Below are 20,845 nucleotides of genomic sequence, written 5' to 3'. Positions count from 1 at the left end.
ATACCCGTCCCGTCCTTTTACTCGTTTTGTTACCCGACCCGTAAATACCCTTTAATATTTTGTATTATTATTATTATTTATTATTAATTTATAAATATATTATAGAGTTAAAGTTAAAGCCTAAGTTCAACTTAGTCCAACTGAAATGGTATATACGACGCCCAATTAAATTAATATTTTATTTTTATTTTTTAAGTTTGTAATTTTCTAATTTTGGACCTATATGTTGTATACATTTATGAATTTTTCCTTTTCGGATTTTGGAATATGAAATTATTATTGCGATTATTAACAATTTTTTTTATCGGATATTCATTTTTCCGTGTAAGGGTAAAGGGTCAACTATTTTTTTCCGGATACCCGTTTTTCCGGATACCCGTTATTTATGGGTCGAGTACGAATAATTTTTTCCTATTACCCGTTAGGGTCGGATCGGGTAAAAGGTATGAGAAAATTCAAAGATATCCGTCCCGTGCCCAGCCCTACATGTGGGAGTGGGACGACCACTCTCGAGGATTTCAAGTTTCAATTAAACGAAGCCGTTTAAAAGCGTTGGGTGAGTGACCCGGCTAATGGGTGGGTGACCCGATTAAATGTAGCTAAAAACGATGCCGTTTAAGGATGTCACTAAACACAAAACCTGCGTTCAACGACACAAAATCTGCGTAGTTCGTCTGAGGTTTTCGTGACGATGGCGACGGCGGTAGTGATGAACGGCGAGTTGAAAAAGCAACCACGGCCAGGTCGCGGCGGATTTCAGGGCCGTGGACTGACGGAGGAAGAAGCTCGAGTTCGCGCCATATCTGAGATTGTTAGCACCATGATTGAGCGCTCACACCGCAACGAGAATGTTGACCTAAACGCCATCAAAACCGCCGCTTGTCGGAAATACGGATTAGCGCGTGCGCCTAAGCTTGTTGAGATGATCGCTGCGCTTCCGGATTCAGAGAGAGAGACTCTTCTCCCCAAGCTCCGTGCCAAACCGGTTCGAACGGCTTCAGGAATCGCCGTCGTGGCGGTCATGTCGAAGCCTCATAGGTGTCCGCATATTGCTACGACGGGTAATATTTGCGTGTATTGCCCCGGTGGACCTGACTCTGACTTCGAGTATAGTACTCAGTCTTACACTGGATACGAGCCTACCAGCATGCGAGCTATTCGAGCTAGGTAAAGAGTCTCCACTAAGCTATCGAATTGATAATCGTGTAGTGAATTGAAATCGGATCAGAGCCTGTTCGATTGATCTAGGAAAGGGTTTAGGGTTTAAGTAGTTTTGGGTGGAATTTTGTGGTTTCTGATCCAAGCTATTATCGGAGTTTGAACTTAGATTTTAGTTTCTGATAACGTGTAGGTAATTTTTCCGAACTTGGCTTGGGAGCTTTTCTTAGGATCATTGTTGTTTTAGTCTTGCTTGATATTTTGGACCGAAGCTAATGCTTCCAGTTCTAAGATTATAAATGAAAATGTAGACTTGCTTGATAGCAAAAAAAGGATACAGAATTCTTAAGTGGAAGTTTTCAATGTCCCAAACGGCCATGATTAATTGATATATCGTTCTGTGTGCTGATTATGTGATGAGGATTTGAGTTTCATGTTTCAAGGGATATTTATAGAACCCTGTTGATTGTCTTAGGTACAATCCATATGTTCAGGCAAGGAGCAGGATAGATCAGCTGAAGCGGTTGGGTCACAGTGTAGATAAGGTAAGAGTTTTTCTTGTTTTCCTAGTAATTATTTCCTTTTAACCAGTCTTCAGCGCAGATGATTACTCCTGATTCGAATGATAGGTTGAGTTCATTTTGATGGGAGGTACATTTATGTCGCTGCCTGCTGAGTACCGGGATTTCTTCATACGGAATCTTCATGATGCGTTATCAGGACATACTTCTGCCAATGTTGAAGAAGCAGTTGCTTATTCAGAACATAGTGCAACTAAATGCATTGGCATGACGATTGAAACGTGAGTTCTGGGTTGAAGTGTCTATCTCTGTGAATGCATTGATCATGTATAATATCTAAAGCGTTTATAATTGAAGTTTGTTTTTTTCTTATATATTTTCTCTTAAAACTTCCATAGTGTCTATATAATGATTTCATTTTTCTTCTGTAGCACTTAAATGAAAATGGTCAAGCTGAGTGGAACTATATCAAAAATCTGATACCATATTTTTGTGAATCAGTTCATGTTATTTTCATTGATTATTTGTAACGGAAAAGTGAGTCTATTCTCTAATTTCTGAAGATTCGAATCTCGGAATACATTCCCTAATCTGTTTTACAAATTCATCAGGAGACCAGATTACTGCCTTGGACCTCATCTACGACAGATGCTGACTTATGGTTGCACCCGGCTAGAGATAGGTGTCCAGAGCACATATGAAGATGTTGCTCGTGACACAAATAGAGGCCATACTGTTGCCGCGGTGGCTGACTGCTTCTGCTTGGCCAAAGATGCTGGTTTCAAGGTATCCCTTATATATTAGTCTTTGAGTAATATTTTATTGTGCTAGTATCAAGTTTCTCTTGGCAGCTTTCACCTCCTATGTTTCTGTTCATCAATTTTCTTGAAACCAATGAGCCTTTCTTTATTTGGTGAAATTGATATATTTGTGCCCTCACTCGTTTTTTATTTTTTTGCATGTAGGTGGTGGCACATATGATGCCTGATCTTCCTAATGTTGGGGTTGAGAGAGACATGGAAAGTTTCAAGGAGTTTTTCGAGAGCCCGTCTTTTAGAGCCGATGGGTTAAAAATATATCCCACCCTTGTGATTCGTGGAACTGGCCTTTATGAATTATGGAAAACTGGGAGGTACGATGTTCTTGTATTTAACGAAGAGTGCATGCATGTCACAACAGAAAAGCTTAAATCTTATTGATCTGCAGGTACCGAAACTACCCACCTGAGCAGCTTGTGGATATAGTTGCAAGGATTCTCTCCATGGTACCTCCATGGACACGTGTTTATAGAGTTCAGCGTGATATTCCAATGCCTCTGGTTACATCTGGGGTTGAAAAAGGAAATCTCCGTGAACTCGCTCTAGCCAGAATGGATGACTTGGGCCTTAAGTGCCGTGATGTTCGTACTCGTGAAGCTGGAATTCAGGTCACGACCTGAACTTTGTTGCTTCCTTTGTTTTGTTGGTTTAAATACAGAATTTTTCCTAACAGTTAATTACTTATCCAAGTACAGGACATTCATCACAAAATTAAGCCAGAACAAGTAGAGCTTGTGCGTCGTGATTACACTGCCAATGAAGGTTGGGAGACATTCCTTTCTTATGAAGATACACGCCAGGTACAAACTTTCATAATCTCTCATCCTCACCTCTCACAGCATAGTGCCTAGGATTTTAGTGAAGGAATTATTACCCTATCTGTCTGACTTTTGTTACGGATGAATATGCCTTCTTATCTGGTTTATCCAGATCTCATACTGCTTGTCTTTCATTGGACACAATAAGTCATGTTTATCAAAAATAGATGTTTTCTTAATGGAGAATTGTCTTGTTTAGGTAGGACGCAGAGTGCATTAGTTCTCATGGCCTTTTCCTAATCCATAAACTTATAGGACTAAGCATGTGCCTTATGTAGTGGTGTATACAGTGAGTATGTAGTTTGTATCAAATATGCAAGAAGATCTTGTGTCAGATATATAGATTGAGAAGGTGATTAATTTTGTATCCATAATTTCATTGGCATGCACTAAGCCAAGACTTTCATGAGAAACTTGAAAAGGTTTTTCCTTCCAAGCCTTAAACCTGATTAGCAGTTTTAAAATATGTCAAAGACTTTGACATTTTCTTGGATTTACCCATCATTTTAATCTTTATGGATGCAGGACATTCTTGTTGGGTTGTTACGTTTGCGTAAATGCGGGAAGAATGTAACTTGTCCAGAACTCATGGGAAAGTGTTCTGTTGTCCGGGAGCTTCATGTATATGGAACGGCTGTACCAGTTCATGGTCGAGAGGCTGATAAGTTGCAACATCAGGTACCTGATATCTAACTTGAATTTTGACACTCAATTATGGAGTTATATTCTTCTAATTACCGGTTTTTCTTGTGTGTCGAATTTGCAGGGTTATGGTACCCTTCTAATGGAAGAAGCAGAGAGGATTGCTAGAAGAGAACACAGATCTAACAAAATCGGTGTAATTTCTGGTGTAGGAACTCGGCATTACTACAGAAAGTTAGGTTATGAATTGGAAGGTCCTTACATGGTTAAGCATCTTCTTTGAAATTATGTTACTTCAAAACCAAACTTGCGAACCTGTATGTTGAAAATTAAATACTTCTCCTTGTCAGTGGTATCATTTTTGCTTTTAAAATTTTTTATAATCAAGTTGAAAAAAATGCTGATTTCTAGACGAACTACGGTGATCTTATATGAATCTGTAATGCATACACATTGCTACTCTTTGAAGCACTTATGTACTGAACTAAAATCACCACTTTCACTTGGTAAGCCTTGTAATGGACTACAGATTGTTGGATACACATAATAATCAAAACCATATTCCACTTAAAAGGCTTGAACTAAATTCCACTTGTATCTAACTAATATAACCAATTCTACTTGGTAAGCGTCTAATAATAGAGACAAAGCAAAAGATGTTCACATCATCTAAAACATCCAAAAGCTACATATTAACCAAATTCTATGTAGACTGACTTGATCCTTCGTTGTTGTCTAGAGCCATGGACTCAGATCCTTTATCTAATGTGTTCATACCGCATCTGCCACAGCGAACAATCCTACCCTCTCTGCCAACTTTGTGTTTCTTCTTTGGAGACTCATCCACAACCATCTTTCTTTTACGATTCTTCTTACTTCTCTCCTCATGAATCTCCACCGAAGAATCAGGGTTCAAACTAACAAAGAAAATGCAAAAGAGTATCGATAGATTATGTCAAGATCAGAAATGCTAGAAAGGTAGCCATATTGTAGACCCATTCACTCACTACTCCTTCTGGTTCATATCTACCCGTTACTAGAGATAAAACCGTCTTGCCAAAATCTTCAACATCTTTATTTGCAGCGCATAAACCGAATCCATATTCAGTTAACTTAGCTTCCAAATCCTCCCCGAGCAGAATGTTTCCACAGTTCAAGTTCCCATGACTGACGAATTCCCTGCATTCTGTGTGGAGGTAACACAGAGCTTTAGCCACGCTTAAGCAGGTTTCAGTTCTTACTCTCCAAGTTAGTTTCTTGCTTCGTCCAGTATTGACCCGTTCTTAGCGTCTTCGTACACTAGAAATCTCCTGCCTAGCTCGCACTGCAGCAATAACCTTCAAGCTTCGCTAGGTTCTTGTGATGCATTGTACCTATCTTTGATGCAGAGCTCCTAAACTTCCTTTCTTTTGTTAATGTCGCTTCCATTTCTTTAACCGCAACAAGTTCATTCTCCGGCATATCCTACCCCTTTGAATATCCCCGGTCCTATGTTATGATCAAAGTTATCTGTCATGGCCTTTATCTCATCGACAGAGAAGATCATCACACCTTTTGGGTTTGCAGCTTTGGAGAATCGATCAGCTTTCTTCTTTAGCTAGCTGCTTCTTCCTCTGGTAGATGTACACAATAACACCAAGCTGAAATCCGAGAAACAGAACAAGTGTAGTGGAATTTGCGCCGATAAGACAAGGAAGACAGATACCGTGAGACTTGGGTACAGTCACTGGTGGTGACTCTTTAGAAACGTTTCGATTAACAGCAATCGGGTCCAAACATGTTTTAACATATGGTATCGAACTAAGAGATGGATCAGAGAGTAACCGCTGATATATCGGGGTCAGCTTCATGCGACATTGAGGATTCCCATCGTTCGTGTAAGTGACTGCAGTACAAGCAGAATCCTCTGAACACACCTTCTTGCATCTCTGGGAGCTAACTCCAGAAACAACAGAATCATTAGCAGGGTAGATTTCCATACAACTCCAAGTTCTTGAATTCAACCAGATTTGCAGCTTGGCTTCTGATAAGGCACCAAAAGCATTTAGGATCCGAGAGCGATACAAAAAGCAATAAAAGGGCAAGTGCACTCGGAGGATCCAGAACTGTTAAAGTGATCCACAAGTTGCAAAAACACGACACTGATTCTCAACAGCTTGCCAAACCGGTTTCCAAAACTTTGAATCCTCGTTCCACGAGTACATTCTCAGATGACCATCCCGGTCAAGCCTAAGAAACCGGAACTTGACAGTGTCGTTATGATCTTCCCCAAACACAGACCATATAGGTCTCATCAGATCTTGATCCTCAAGAAACAGAGCTCTCTCAGAGGTAAGAACAGCACCAATCTTCTTCTTCTTCTTCTTCAAAGCTTCGCTTCCGTTTGACCAGAGAGTAATGTTACTCTCCCATCTCAGCTGTAACCGCCCTGAATCCTCCAAATGAAGACTCTAATAACTAGACCTAGAATTCTCTCACTAGCATCTCAAAAGAAGGTAACTTTTGGTTTGGAAGCAAAGTATCAGCCGGAGTATCAAAGCTCTGCCAAACAAATCTCTTCTCTATCTTTCAACAACACAAGATTATCGTCACGAAGCAAAGCAGAGGATACAGAGAACCGGTTCGTCTTGCTGTTCCAAACCGGAGAACACCCAACGAAGAATCAAACAAAACCAATTCTCCGTCACTAGTGAGCTCCAAGTAGGAACTGTTATCAGTAACGTAAACAACAGCTCCAGCAACCCAAACGACCTTACGCTGATCAGAAGGGATTTACAGAGAGAAGACAAAAGCAGAGGTGGAAGCATCTTTTCTAAGGGTTATGTGTTTCACCAGAAATTTTCGTCTCTACCACCTAAGACCTAACCATTAAACCTTTCCCTTGTAGTATGTGTCACTTATCCCTTATGCAATGATGGTTAGTGAATAATGGATTACAAATCTAGCCCATGAATAATATGAGGTAAAGGCCAATCATATCAGATCTTAAAAATTTGGGACACCAATCGCTTGTTGAGAATTAATTTGTGTGTCAGTTTAGGTATATAATTATTATTATTGTAAATTGGTATTGCTTTTCCTTTTTTTTGCAGTTATTGTTGTGATATTTAGAAACTTCTAGTAGAAAACACAAAAAAAGTAAAATAGAAAATAAATATGCGATAAAAAAAAGGAAAACAAGACCTAAGTTTGACCCCATCATTACAATATCTATACAAGGGGCTTTCTACTCTCTCTCGTTCTCTATTTCTCTATTTCTCTCGCTGCTTTCTATCTCTTTGTCTCGGTAAGAAACATTATGCCGTCGTCAAGCACAAACGCGTCTGATTTCACAATGAAGAAAGGAACAAAACGAAAAATCGAAATCAAGAAACGAGAAACCAAACAGCAACGAGCGGTGGCTTGCTCTAAACGTCGTCAAACTGTCTTTTCCAAAGCCGCCGATCTCTGTCATCTCTCCGGAGCCAACATCGCCGTCTTCGTAACCTCTCCCTCAGAGATGTCCGACGTTGTTTACTCCTTCTCCGGCTACTCTCCTGCCCAAGAGATCGCTGATTGTTACCTAAATCGCAAGCCACCTCCTAAGATTGACGTTAAACCCCAATCGAAGCTAGGGTTTTGGTGGGAAGACCCTGATCTATACCATTCTTGCGATGATCTCTCTGAGTTAAACATCCTCGAGGATCGTATAGAGAGAGTGAAGAAGCATATGATGGCGTGCCTTGAGAAGAAAGAAAAATCGCAATCTGTTTCTAACTCGGAACAAAACCCTAGCACTTGTTCTCTCGACGAGGATTGTGATCGATCTACTTCGTATATTGCTTCTGGTTTTGATCTAAACTCTAGCGCCTCTCATGACTTCGAGTTTTGCAGCGACTAAACCCTAGCTTCTTTCCATGGCGATACTTCTCGACTCATCACAAGTTGCTTCTACATAGGATCTTATTCTCTGTGAACTTACTCTCTTAAATTCTTTTCTCGTATCCCCTGTTTGTAATGTTGAATTTTTTGTAAATCCAAAATTTAACAAAAACCTTTAACCCCTTTATATCTTTTAGTTATTTTACATATTATTCTACCATATTTTGACTCGGATCACTCATCTAAAAGTATGATCTATACCATTCTGGATTCAATTACCTAAAAGTATTAAATAATTAGATCAACTTGTTGCCCAACTCTTATCTAAAAATTTGCTATTGACTCATTTTCCCCCTGAAACACTGCAAATTGAATTGATAAACCTATATGAATAAGCATGTGCCTTATGTAGTGGTGTATACAATGAGTATGTAGTTTGTATAAAATATGCAAGAAGATCTTGTGTCATATATAGATTAAGAAGGTGATTAATTTTGTATCCATAATTTCATGAGAAACTTGAAAAGCTTTTTCCTTCCAAGCCTTACACCTGATTAGCAGTTTTAGAATATGTCAAGACTCTGACATTTTCTTAGATTTACCCATCCTTTTTAATCTTTATGGATGCAGGACATTCTTGTTGGGTTGTTACGTTTGCGTAAATGCGGGAAGAATGTAACTTGTCCAGAACTCATGGGAAAGTGTTCTGTTGTCCGGGAGCTTCATGTATATGGAACGGCTGTACCAGTTCATGGTCGAGAGGCTGATAAGTTGCAACATCAGGTACCTGATATCTAACTTGAATTTTGACACTCAATTATGGAGTTATATTCTTCTAATTACCGGTTTTTCTTGTGTGTCGAATTTGCAGGGTTATGGTACCCTTCTAATGGAAGAAGCAGAGAGGATTGCTAGAAGAGAACACAGATCTAACAAAATTGGTGTAATTTCTGGTGTAGGAACTCGGCACTACTACAGAAAGTTAGGTTATGAATTGGAAGGTCCTTACATGGTTAAGCATCTTCTTTGAAATTATGTTACTTCAAAACCAAATTTGCGAAACTGTATGTTGAACTTATCACATATTCTTGTCAGTGGTATCAGTTTTGCTTTTTAAAATTTTAGTCAGGTTGAAAACCGGCTGATTCCTATACGAACTATGGTGATCTTATATGAATCTTTAATGCATACACATTGCTACTCTTTCAAGCACACTTAGTACTGAACTAAAATCACCACTTCCACTTGGTAAGCATTGTAATGCAGGACAGATTGTTGGGATGCACTTAAAAGGCTTGAACTAATATAACCAATTCTACTTGGTAAGCGTATAATAATAGAGACAAAGCAAAAGATGTTCACATCATTTTAAAGATCCAAAAGCTGCATATTAATTATTAACCAAATTCTATGTAGACTGACTTGATCCTTCGTTGTTGTCTAGAGCCATGGACTCAGATCCTTCATCTAATGTGTTCCTATTCTTCGGTCTTATATACTCAACCCCTACATTACCACACTTCCTCGAGTTGTGTCCAACTAGACCGCATCTGCCACAGCGAACAATCCTACCCTCTCTGCCAACTTTGTGTTTCTTCTTTGGAGACTCATCCACAACCATCTTTCTTTTACGATTCTTCTTACTTCCCTCCTCATGAAACTCCACCGAAGAATCAGGGTTCAAACTAACAAAGAAAATGCAAAAGAGCATTTCATATATTATATTGCAAGAGAAATGCTACAAAGGCAGCCATATTGTTAGATAAAATTAAGTGCTAAAAGTAACTGATAGAAATACTCACTCCATATTCTCCAACTGATAGTCTTGCAGCCATGAACACTGTTGTTCATCATTTTCCTTTTTGATGATCTCCAACGCTACTCCTTTTGCCTTCCGACACTGGTCACGCGAAGCAGTTAAATTCCAACGTTGCTGGATTTGTTCTTAAATAGCTTTTGGTTTCAACTTAGGATTACTCCTGATCTCGTTTAGAAACAGCCTAGCAATTACAGCTTGATTCAACAGCTTGCTACATCCGTTCCTTTCACAACGATGCTCGTCGTGATACGCTTTGATCATCCACTTCCCAACCGGTTCCTCGAAAGAACAATAAATTCTCCAAGGGCAGTCTCCTTCCATCGCACACTTGAGCTCAGACTTTTATTTTCCCCATCTTGAATACTTCACATTCCATCCTTCATTCAACACATAATCCACCATAGCTTCTTTAAACTCTTCCAAAGTGTCAAACACTTGTTTTAGCTTTAGCTCGCCACTACACCTTTCGTATTGCTCTGTTTCAATATCCGAGCTAACAGGTGTATCTCGGTAATCATTCTCCTCATCTTCAACACCCAATCCAGTGACTTTACACTCGATCAGATTCTCTTCATCAAACTCAACAGTTCCATCCTCATGAATAAATGTCTTATGAGAAGCGTCTTCTTCACTTGATTTAACATTCACCTCGTCTAGAATTGGTTTCAGTTCCAGATACCGAGATTCCGCGAGATCAAAACCATCCTTCCGCAGCTCCTACAATGCCAATTACATGTCATGACTTATGCCAAGGACAGATCAATGTTGCTACAATATGAGTCATCATTATATGCTTGATTGAAGACTGTACCTTGCCGGTATGTTGGGTATGCTCTCGTAGGCAGCCATTTGCCAGTACATATTTGTGCGCTTATAGAAATCCTTCAAAGTTTCTCCAGGCTTCAAAGACAAACAACATGATCAAATTAGTTGAGCTTCAAACATAATCTTCTTCTCAGAAAACGAAAAGAAAAAAATGCCAAAGCCAATTTTACCACTGGGGTACAGCAAGAATCGTTACATGACAACGAAAGATAAAATTTAAAACTACTGGGTTGTTAATACTTCTAACTGATAGAAATTACAAAACATAAAAGAACTAACTATGGGTATCACTCTCCCCGTGATACTAGTTTTATCATGTAAAGAGTATAAGAAGTAACTCTAAAAGTGATGCCATCTAGAATTACATACTTTGTTCCATTCCCAAGTCCTGGGATCAAGAGACCACAAATCTGCATGAACAATTCCTTTCTCAGAGCTCTTCTCGGATGAGACTTCTTTTGAATAACCACCATATAAGTATGTATACCTGCAGCATGAAAGGATTTCCTATAAATAAATGGTTATGCTTGGACTTGAAGAATATGATATAGACATGTGAACTGTAAACTGACCTCATCTTGATAAACAAAAAACTGGAAGCTTCTGCAACGGAAGGTAGGTTTACCTTGTATTGGTCCAGGTCAAACACATAGAGATCATTGTGATACCTGCCAACGAGAAGTGGATAGCAGAGATCAACTTATCAATATGTTACATCAAATAAAAGCTTAGAGAAACCATATGTTCAATCACATTAATCTCCTAATTCAGTTGGAGCTACTAGAAGAGGGTTTACATGGTCTATTCTCTCTTATTAAGAAATGATATTAAGATCCTGACATAGTTCTAACGGAATGAGTAAATTACTACCTTACTTCACGTAGAGTGTCATAGAAGCCACCAAAAATTATAATCTTGTGTTTGTATAATACCTGGAAAAATAAAGTAAGATGTAAGAAAAACAAGATAAGAACTTAATGGGCTGGTTACTAGAAGGGAGGCAAGAATAGATTGACTATGAAATTACAATTCTAGTTAGCAGACAACTCAACACAGCCGAACACAAACTGCTATCTATTCATCACAGAAGATAATTTTGAAAATTAAGCAGCTCACAGGTGACAACTTCTCCAGATTCCCACCCTTGATGTATAAACTACAAGACAAAATGTGAACAATATCTACAGTCTTAAATATCTAATACTACTCTCAGTGCTTGTTAATTCGACGTACTGGGTACTGCCAAAGTCTGGATATTGCTGTTTCAGCTGAAGGAGAGTAGTGTATTCAAAGTCCGACTATATATACTTATTCCAGCAGTATGTTAGCAACAAACATTGTTTAGTTTTAAGGCACATTGGTCAGGATACATCAAAGACTTACCATACGATGACCAGAACGTGGACTAGGACATCCCTTCAAATTTCACTGTTCCCAATAGTTATATATGTCATCATTTCTCACATAAATTTAAATATCACATATTAAAACTAATTAAATAATTACATACTATTTTAAGGCAAAATTTCACTAAAATTTACTTACAAATATACAAATCAATATAAATAAAATATTCTAAAATGGCTATAAAAACATATCAATTAATATAAAGTTAATAAAAATAAAGAACATATAACTTATTAACATAATCATATAAAAACAAAATGTTATCTTTTATGTTAGTATTATTACCATAATAATTTAAATAACAAGCTTTCAATAGTTATTATAATTGATTATAGAAATAAGTATATTATACCTGAATTATCTCCAAATATTAAAAGAAACTTAATTCCCAATAAATATAGATTCATATATATTCATAAATAAATTTAAAATGTCAACAAATGAGGGGATATCATGATGTGTGATTATTTATATATATCTAAGTATGTAAACTATTTATTCTCAACATTTAGTGTCATTATTCATTAAAAAATAGAAATATTGATAACCAAATAGGAAAATACGTTCTAATTGTATATTCGTCTATGTGTTATTAAAAAGGAATGAGACAATAACCCTTATCATTATAAATAAACTTAGTACCAAAAAAAATCATTATATATTTAAAATGAGTGACTATTAGATTATGCAAAATTATTATAGTTACTCGATAAACCACAAATAGAAATTTGATTTTTAAAACACACAAAAATATATATTGCCATAAATTGTAATATTTTATAAATATTTTTTACCACGTTCACATATTTCACGGGTGAAATGTATTTCTTATATAAATACGTTGATTTTGGAATTTTATCAATTTTTTCATAATGGTTTTTTGGGTAATAATCGGTCATTTATAGAAAATATTAACAAACCGACTAACTTAAAAGATTTAAATAGCCTAATCAAAAAACGTAAATCAATAAATTAGATTATCTTCAGAAATTTGGTTTAGAATCTGATTGTTACTAACATATAATAAAATTAAATAACTAAACTACCGAGTAATTTAGTATATGTTGTTATGGTTAAATAAGAAATATGTAAAATTGTTATGATTACAAAATAAAACATAAGAAGATATGAATTTGATTTTTAAACCACACAAAAGACATGTTGCAATAAATAGTAACATTTTATCAATACTTTCTCTACCATAAAACCTCTTACACATTCAAAGATAAAAAAGTGAAGTTTTGAATAAATAAAGAAAAATATTTAACTACAGATTATGTATTTATGTGTGACACAAACCAATATTGGATCTAAATAATAATTTTACTTACAATAATTTTCCTTAAATCGATTTACTCCGCACATAGTCAATTGCTACCTAGTACATCGTTGTAAGGGAAACATACAAATATCCATGATTAGCAACTTGGTCACCATTGGACATTCTGCAAACAGCAACGACATCACCACGATAGCGTTTAACCGACTCCACGACGACTGAGTGATATCCTTAGAACGAAGCATTTTTCTCTAGAAGGCCATAGTAGATGTCGTCTCCTTTGTCAAATATGTGCGATTATACACATAAGCCACAAATGGGTGAAAGGAAAGTCCAAACAAAGCAGCCTCGAGACCAACTTCCTTCACGTTTTCGATCCTGGATTCACCGAAGCTGGCGGGAGGGAATGGTTCTTGACGGCAACTAAACTCAGCTTGACATTTTTCTTCTGGTGGCGGGATACCAAAATATTTCATATATTGTAACAAAAAAATACGGTTCACATCCATAGCAGACATGATCCTTAGGTGCTCTTTTGTCTCTGCCTAGCAGATCAGTTTGGCATACAGTACACAAGTGCCAGGTACTCAACGGTTTAAATTCAGTTTCCCATCTAGATTGTATCAACTCTTGCGCTCACCAAATCTGTTGATGAGTAGTTCCAGCAGAGTAGATGGTTCTTTTGGTCTCTGATGGGACCAAAATTTCCGCGCCAACTTTGTTCAGTCACAATAGGAGGAGTTTCCTTGGGATGCCAAGCAAGACTATGAACGTATCCGTCTGAACACGCGAAAATAGGACCTCCTATTGGACGAGGGCGACTTCTTACTTGTCGAAGTATCTCTTTGCCAATAAGGACTTCAATATCTGTCTCTTCTATCCGGCTCGGGCCCTCTTGCCTTGCATTTTCCCATAGTTGCTTCAGCCGCTCTTCTTTAGGTAGAACACTAGGAGTTGTCTCCATAGGAGTAGCAGCATCAGTCTCCATCTCCATAGGAGTAGTTTTCATAAGTGTAGTTTTCAAAAAAACTGATTTTTACACCATTCATAAAAATTTAACGTAAATTTAGTTTATTGAGAAAGATAAAAAAATCTGTTTGCACTTCTCAAAGAAATTTTTTAACTCATTGACTGCAGTTGTGTTATTATTCACCAAAACATGTAAGGTCATGAATGGTGACATTACAAGTGCGGATTTCTAAATGTGGTTTTCGAAAAAACTGATTTTTACACCATTCACAAAAAATGAACCTAATTTGCAATTTTTAAGAGAAAAAGAAAAATCTGTTTGCCAATTAATGAAATTAAAGAAGAAATTTAACTCATGGACAGCATTTGTGTTATTATTCACCAATTAGCCAGTGGTTTTGTTTCCAAACTACTTACTGGAGAAAACAAATTTTTCTGTTTATTTTAATTTTAATAATGAGTTAGTAATCAACATACTTTTTTGAATTGCTAATACTTCTCACATATAATTTAATTTTTAAATGTGTCTTTTTAAAGACAATAATTACTTCATTAATTTTTCATAAATTATAAAATAATGAGTTTTCGTGAAAAAACAGATTAAAAAAAAATTGTCAAATTGAATATTTCACTTTATTTTTAATTCACTAATATTTGCTATATATTATACTTATCTTTCAAACGAAGAAATCATAAAAAATTTCTTATACTATTTTCTTATGTACTAATAGTTGAATTAATCTATATTTTCTTAATTCAAAATTTGATTACAATAATAGGGTATATACCATTTTTAAGAAACTAAGATTATAAATTATATTGAAAGTGATGATAAACTGTTATTTTATGTTGATGTTTTGATTTGAATTTTTTTGTTTCTATGTTTATCTCATTCTAAAATCTAGTTATTCCTTTTTTTTTGGATAAACATTGTGGGTTCATGCCTGCCTCAAAAAATGGGGTTTTCACATTTTAAACTGGCTAGTTTGGTATGTGGGAACTGTTTTGAAGCTAGGATGTGGGGGATTATTATGATTGGAAGTGATAAGAAAGTGATTGATGTTGTTCATGCGCTGTCAACGGTTTGGCTTAGTGTAGCATTGAATTCCTAAAGTTATTGCGGTTGTGGATGTACAGGGAAATGGGTTAAAATACAGTGGCCAAGTGTGAGAATGAGCAGCAAGAACTTGTGCGAAGCAGTTAAATTCCAACGTTGCTGGATTTGTTCTTGAATAACTTTTGGTTTGAACTTAGGATTACTCCTGATCTCGTTTAGAAATAGCCTAGCAATTACCGCTTGATTCAACAGCTTGCTATATCATCCACTTTCCAACCGGTTCCTAGAAAAGTCGAAAGAACAATAAATTCTCCATGGGCAGTCAGTCTCCTTTGCGGTTACTCAATACGAAGTCGTTTGATCGTAAAAAACTTATTTGTGGCTAAATTAGTCGTTCGTTTGTGTAGTAATTGTAATGATAACAGATATCGCCATAGTACATGTAGGAATTTGCAGTTTTCCTCAAAATCTTAACAAATGTTACAGACTTGTGGCCTCATCAAGATGAGTCTATTTCAAAATTGATGTTTGACTGTAAAATAACGATAACTGCTGAGGCTGTTAATAACCTCATCTCTTCTTTGCAATGCCGCCACCCTTTCTAGAGCTACTACTAGCCTCAGGTCCTTCTGCTTCTTCAGCTTTTTGCTCTGCCTCAAGTATTGCCAACTGCAAATTGTACATTCAACCATTATTATCACAAATCACCATAACTCTGGCCAGGCTTTACACGATTTAAAGAGAAGAAAATGGTGAGCGACTGATGTCATGTGATAAAACTCTCACCTCATCTAGAATTGGTTTCAGTTCCAGATACCGAGATTCCGCGAGATCAAAACCATCCTTCCGGAGCTCCTACAATGCCAATTACATGTGAATCATAATATAATGTCATGACTCATGCCAAGGACAGAACAATGTTGCTACAATATGGAGTCATCACTATATGCTCGATGGAAGACTATACCTTGCCGGTATGTTGAGTATGCTCATAGGCAGCCATCTGCCAGTACATATTTGTGCGCTTATAGAAATCCTTCAAAGTTTCTCCAGGCTTCAAAGACAAACAACATGATCAAATTAGTTGAGCTTCAAACATAATCTCCTCAGAAAACGAAAAGACAAAAAAAAAGCCAAAGCCAATTTTACCACTGGGGTTCTCTGTGAATCTGAAAGTCCTAAATTAGCTCTAATTTGTTCTATCCGAGCTCGTTTCTCTTTTCTTCGAAGGGACTTTCCTTCTCCTTTTATCATTGCAACAACTTCTCCCACTTTCACTGATCCGTCAACATCCATTGCCTAGATTTAACATAACCAAACTATGTCAAATATAGCCACAGGGTAGACTCACTCCAGATTCAAAGAGGGATAAAGTATCTAAGAGAAGAAGGAAAGGCAAAACCATATAGTACCTCTACTTCTTCATCGTCATCTTCATCATCAGACTCTTCACTGTTTCCTTCATCTTCACTATCATCTTCATCCTCGTCTTCGTTCCCTTCTTCCTCATCTGAGACTTCCACCCACTCAGTTTCAGTCGCCTGTTGTAAAGGACATACCAAGAAACTTATTGTCTGCAGAATATTTTATCAATCGATATCAAAGACAAAAAATGAAGATTGGTGTCAAACAAACCGGTATGATACACTTCCACTCGTCAAGTTTGCTAAGGTTGAGCGAATACAAATCATCAAGAGTAACTTCTTTATCTTTTATCTCCATCATGCCACCATATATGTATAAGGTATCCTTCCCAACGACCATACAAGAATTGATACGCCCACATGGTTTTACAACCTGCAAGGAAATAAATGCAACGATTTACAAAATGACACCAATGCTCGTAACTGAAGGTACACAATGTTAGTGAATTTTGCCAAAACAAACCTCCTCTGAGACTGAAACTTGAGGATCTAGTCTAGCTTTTGCTTTCTGTAGACTCTTACTTTTATCAGACTCAGCATTAGATCTATTTCCATCAACAGTTAGACCTGCTACCATACGTTCAGATATCCCATCCGAGGAGCCTACTCCATCGCTTTGCTCAATCATGGCCGATGATTCATCTTCTTCTGATGAATCCATCTCTTCATCATTGTTAGATGCCACAGGTTTTGCCTCTATATTCTTCTTTGCCTGTAAAATACGGAGATAAGTTTTAGACTAATTTGAAACATCTCTTAACCATAAGGCTCCCACGGGATAAAAGTTGAATAATGGATACAGCACGCAGCAAAAAGCCAAAAACTATAGTAGATGCAGTCGTACCTTATCTTTTGATGATTTTTCTTTTCGTAACTCTATTGGATACCTGTACTCCATAGAAACTGAGAGTCAGTGATACAAAATGAAAAACTACCGAACCTTAACATATTTTTAAGAACTAAGCATCTCAAAATAGCTATAGTTTTTACAACCTTCAGGGGTAAAACTTAAATAGCAAAAAATACATTTGAGAAGAAGCTTCATAAGTTCAGTGCTCATAATAACATCAATTGGATTCTTACCAGCGACGATTATCTAACTGGAAGCCATAGAGTTCATTTAAGAATAAACTCATCATTACATCACCTGCCAAAAAATTGCAGAGGTCAAGAATTTAACTTAGAGTTTCTGATATACAAAAATGACACTAGGAAACCATTTCCTGACCTTCCATTTCCATGTCCACGACACCCCCAAACAGCAAAGCACGCTTTTTGTGGACACAGACTGAAAATCCAGCACGGGAGCTAGGAGGCATCCCGATTTTCTTCACCTAAGTACAGCAAGAATCATTACATCACAACGAAAGATAATATTTAAAACTACAAAACATGAATGAACTAACTGTGGGTATCACTCTCCCGGTGATACTAGTTTTATCATGTAAAGAGTATAAGAAGTAACTCTAAAAGTGATGCCATCTAGAATTACATACTTTGTTCCATTCCCAAGTCCTGGGATCAAGAGACCACAAATCTGCATGAACAATTCCTTTCTCAGAGCTCTTCTCGGATGAAACTTCTTTTGAATAACCACCATATAAGTATATCTGCAGGATGAAAGAATTTCCTATAAATAAATGGTTATGCTTGGACTTGAAGAATATGATAAAGACATATGAATTGTAAACTGACCTCGTCTTGATAAACAAAAAACTGGAAGCCGCTTCTAGCTGTAGGCCACATGGCACCAGGCTTAGGTTTGATTTCTTGCCACTATCAAAAGAGACACCAAACATATTCACTAAAAGGTGTAGAAAGTTCCAGAGAGCTAAGAACTGAAATGGGATGGAAACTTCTGCAACGGAAGGTAGGTTTACCTTGTATTGGTCCAGGTCAAACACATAGAGATCATTGTAATACCTGCCAACGAGAAGTGGATAGCAGAGATCAACTTATCAAAATGTTACATCAAATGAAAGCTTAGAGAAAAAATATGTTCAATAACATTAATCTCCTAATTCAGTTGGAGCTACTAGAAGAGGTTTACATGGTCTATTCTCTATTATTAAGAGATGAAATTAAGATCCTGACATAGTTCTAACGGAATGAGTAAGTTACTACCTTACTTCACGTAGAGTGTCATAGAAGCCACCAAAAATTATAATCTTGTGTTTGTATAATACCTGGAAAAATAAAGTAAGATGTAAGAAAAGCAAGATAAGAACTTACTGAGCTGGTTACTAGAAGGGAGGCAAGAATTGATTGACTATGAAATTACAATTCTAGTAAGCAGACAACTCAACACAGCAGAACACAAACTGCTATCTATTCATCACAGAAGATAAGTTTGAAAATTAAGCAGCACACAGGTGACAACTTTTCCAGATTCCCACCCTTGATGTATAAACTACAAGACAAAATGTGAACAATATCTACAGTCTTAAATATCTAATACTAGTCTCAGAGCTTGTTAATTCGACGTACTGCCAAAGTCTGGATATTGCTGTTTCAGCTAGAAGGAGAGTAGTGTATTCAAAGTCCGACTCTAAATACTTATTGCAGCAGTATGTTAGCAACAAACATTGTTTAGTTTTAAGGAACATTGGTCAGGATACATCAAAGACTTACCATACGATGACCAGAACGTGGACTAGGACATCCCTTCAAATTTAACTGTTCCCACTGGTTAGTTTTCACGTCCAGCATCCAAAAGTCCTATAAATTAAACCCAACGTTAAACGATGAGAAAAAAGAGATAGTAATAGACTGGCAAAACACAGCAATATACTACTCACCTTGTAGTGGTGGAACCGCTCTTGGTTTGGAGATGTAAACTCACCACCTAATCAATAAAAAAGGAACTTACACATATGGACTGAAAGGAATGAAGATGCAAAAAGAATCATTCAATGTCATTCATCTACCAAATATGTAGAGATAATTCTTCCAAGCAACTGCCTGATGAGAGCTACGAGGAGGTGGACTATTGGGGCTAGAAACTAACTTCCACTCCTGCTTATCGACATCATATCGGTAGAGATCACCATACACATACGTCTGCAATCACATGAAAACCAGTTTGTATCATATGGTGGTTACATAACAAAACGCTCTCTTTACAAGGGGAACGAAAACTTGAAAGAAAAAAGATTGTGCAACCAAATTTTGAAAGCTAACCTTCTGGCCATTATAAAATTCACCACCATAGAGTATCAACTCAGTCTCTTTCAAAGGATTTATAGTAAGCTGCATAAATAATCTCATCAATCAGCACAGATTTGGAAAAAAGTTCAAAAGCTTTAGATCAAAAAAGTTTCAATCTTTATAAAAAAATAAACAGAGTAAGAGAGCCTAACCGAGCAGTTTGACCTAGGAGATGGTGCTGGCACATTTTCCTCAACATGGACCTCTTTCTTCTTAGCCTCCTCCTTTTGTATGCTCAACTGGTAAACAACAACATAATACAAAAATGTTACCTTTTTGTTGTTGGTTTGCAATCTATACTAGTAAAAGAAGTATCTTTTAATCAATACATACTCCATAAAACTAAGAACAGAGTAGAACCCAACACACTCATGATTCCTAAGCTCAAAACCAATACACAAAACCCAATAAGAATCTGAAGGGAGAGAGAGTAAAAAATTACGAGAATGGCGTCGATGTCGTCTTCAGGAGAGAGCTTTTTGCCCTCTCGACGAGCTTTCTTCTCCTCTGCTTTGGCGGTTTTTCTCTCGGTTTTCTCCTTTCCTTTACCAGGCTTCTTCGTCTTCTTTCCCATAATTGTGAGCTTTAGGAATGGATGGAGGAGGAGGCTGAGAGAAACGAAGAAGAAGAGCGATGATTAATGGAAGTAGCCCTTTCTTGTCTTCTACAGTTCTACCAAAAGAAGACGAAGACGAAGAAACATCCTGGGCCAGGCCCATCTCCCTATATTACCGAGGAAAAATTAAAGGCCCATTCTGTTTCATTTCTAAATTTTAAAGTGAATTGTGGGTTACCTTAAAATCTTTCTTTTTCAAATATGGAAAATGGTTGCCGCCTACACACTCACACAGCTTACGAAATTGCAATGCCCTAAGATTCCGGACAAGTACGAGGATGAGGATCACTTACATTACATCTAATGACTTGATGACTGTGTGCTTTGCAGATTGGTTTACGAGAGGATTGAGCCAAATGCTCAACCTTTATAAGATTCCCTTCATAATGATAAACTAGATATGAAACATATGTAAAAATACTAA

The 20,845-nt window shown here is 37.0% G+C and overlaps 3 protein-coding genes, 1 long non-coding RNA gene and 3 pseudogenes across 5 annotated transcripts; 3 read left to right on the top strand and 4 right to left on the bottom strand.

Moving 5' to 3' along the window:
* The first annotated feature begins 488 nt into the window (after positions 1-488).
* ELO3 (radical SAM domain-containing protein / GCN5-related N-acetyltransferase (GNAT) family protein) lies at positions 489-4,530 on the top strand. The gene is made up of 9 exons (XM_010484039.3): positions 489-1,167; positions 1,634-1,703; positions 1,788-1,960; positions 2,291-2,465; positions 2,645-2,811; positions 2,886-3,105; positions 3,193-3,297; positions 3,841-3,993; positions 4,082-4,530. Exons 1-9 carry the CDS (start codon positions 692-694, stop codon positions 4,238-4,240), a joined length of 1,698 nt encoding a protein of 565 aa, XP_010482341.1. The 5' UTR covers positions 489-691; the 3' UTR covers positions 4,241-4,530.
* LOC104763335 (G-type lectin S-receptor-like serine/threonine-protein kinase SD3-1 pseudogene) lies at positions 4,420-6,729 on the bottom strand (annotated as a pseudogene).
* A 499-nt stretch (positions 6,730-7,228) lies between these two features.
* On the top strand, positions 7,229-7,912 carry LOC104763334 (uncharacterized; annotated as a pseudogene).
* Positions 7,913-8,440: 528 nt separating this feature from the next.
* LOC104763333 (elongator complex protein 3-like) lies at positions 8,441-8,895 on the top strand. The gene is made up of 2 exons (XM_010486718.3): positions 8,441-8,601; positions 8,690-8,895. Exons 1-2 carry the CDS (start codon positions 8,443-8,445, stop codon positions 8,846-8,848), a joined length of 318 nt encoding a protein of 105 aa, XP_010485020.1. The 5' UTR covers positions 8,441-8,442; the 3' UTR covers positions 8,849-8,895.
* A 331-nt stretch (positions 8,896-9,226) lies between these two features.
* On the bottom strand, positions 9,227-11,039 carry LOC104774322 (uncharacterized; annotated as a pseudogene). Its single transcript, XR_015588273.1, has 5 exons — positions 11,035-11,039; positions 10,832-10,949; positions 10,454-10,537; positions 9,621-10,354; positions 9,227-9,503 (listed from the first exon to the last, which is right to left on the bottom strand). The product of XR_015588273.1 is annotated as an uncharacterized LOC104774322 (transcript).
* An 18-nt stretch (positions 11,040-11,057) lies between these two features.
* Positions 11,058-11,906, bottom strand: LOC109130593 (uncharacterized). The gene is made up of 3 exons (XR_002036499.2): positions 11,846-11,906; positions 11,333-11,394; positions 11,058-11,130 (listed from the first exon to the last, which is right to left on the bottom strand). It is a non-coding gene; the product is annotated as an uncharacterized LOC109130593 (long non-coding RNA).
* Positions 11,907-15,530: 3,624 nt separating this feature from the next.
* On the bottom strand, positions 15,531-20,498 carry LOC104761021 (uncharacterized). Its single transcript, XM_010484038.3, has 20 exons — positions 20,248-20,498; positions 19,958-20,044; positions 19,779-19,847; positions 19,526-19,658; positions 19,397-19,443; positions 19,230-19,316; positions 18,723-18,784; positions 18,479-18,521; positions 18,294-18,374; positions 18,095-18,208; positions 17,827-17,932; positions 17,682-17,745; positions 17,443-17,485; positions 17,062-17,310; positions 16,810-16,971; positions 16,587-16,715; positions 16,324-16,473; positions 16,142-16,228; positions 15,961-16,029; positions 15,531-15,843 (listed from the first exon to the last, which is right to left on the bottom strand). The coding sequence occupies exons 1-20, from the start codon at positions 20,377-20,379 to the stop codon at positions 15,745-15,747; spliced, it is 2,013 nt and encodes a 670-aa protein (XP_010482340.2). The 5' UTR covers positions 20,380-20,498; the 3' UTR covers positions 15,531-15,744.
* Positions 20,499-20,845: the final 347 nt, after the last annotated feature.

This window comes from Camelina sativa, chromosome 18 (assembly GCF_030686135.1).
Source record: "Camelina sativa cultivar CO46 ecotype springtype chromosome 18, ASM3068613v1".
NCBI lineage: Eukaryota > Viridiplantae > Streptophyta > Magnoliopsida > Brassicales > Brassicaceae > Camelina > Camelina sativa.
Note: the sequence above shows the minus strand (reverse complement) of the source record. Positions and strands in the feature narration are given on the sequence as shown.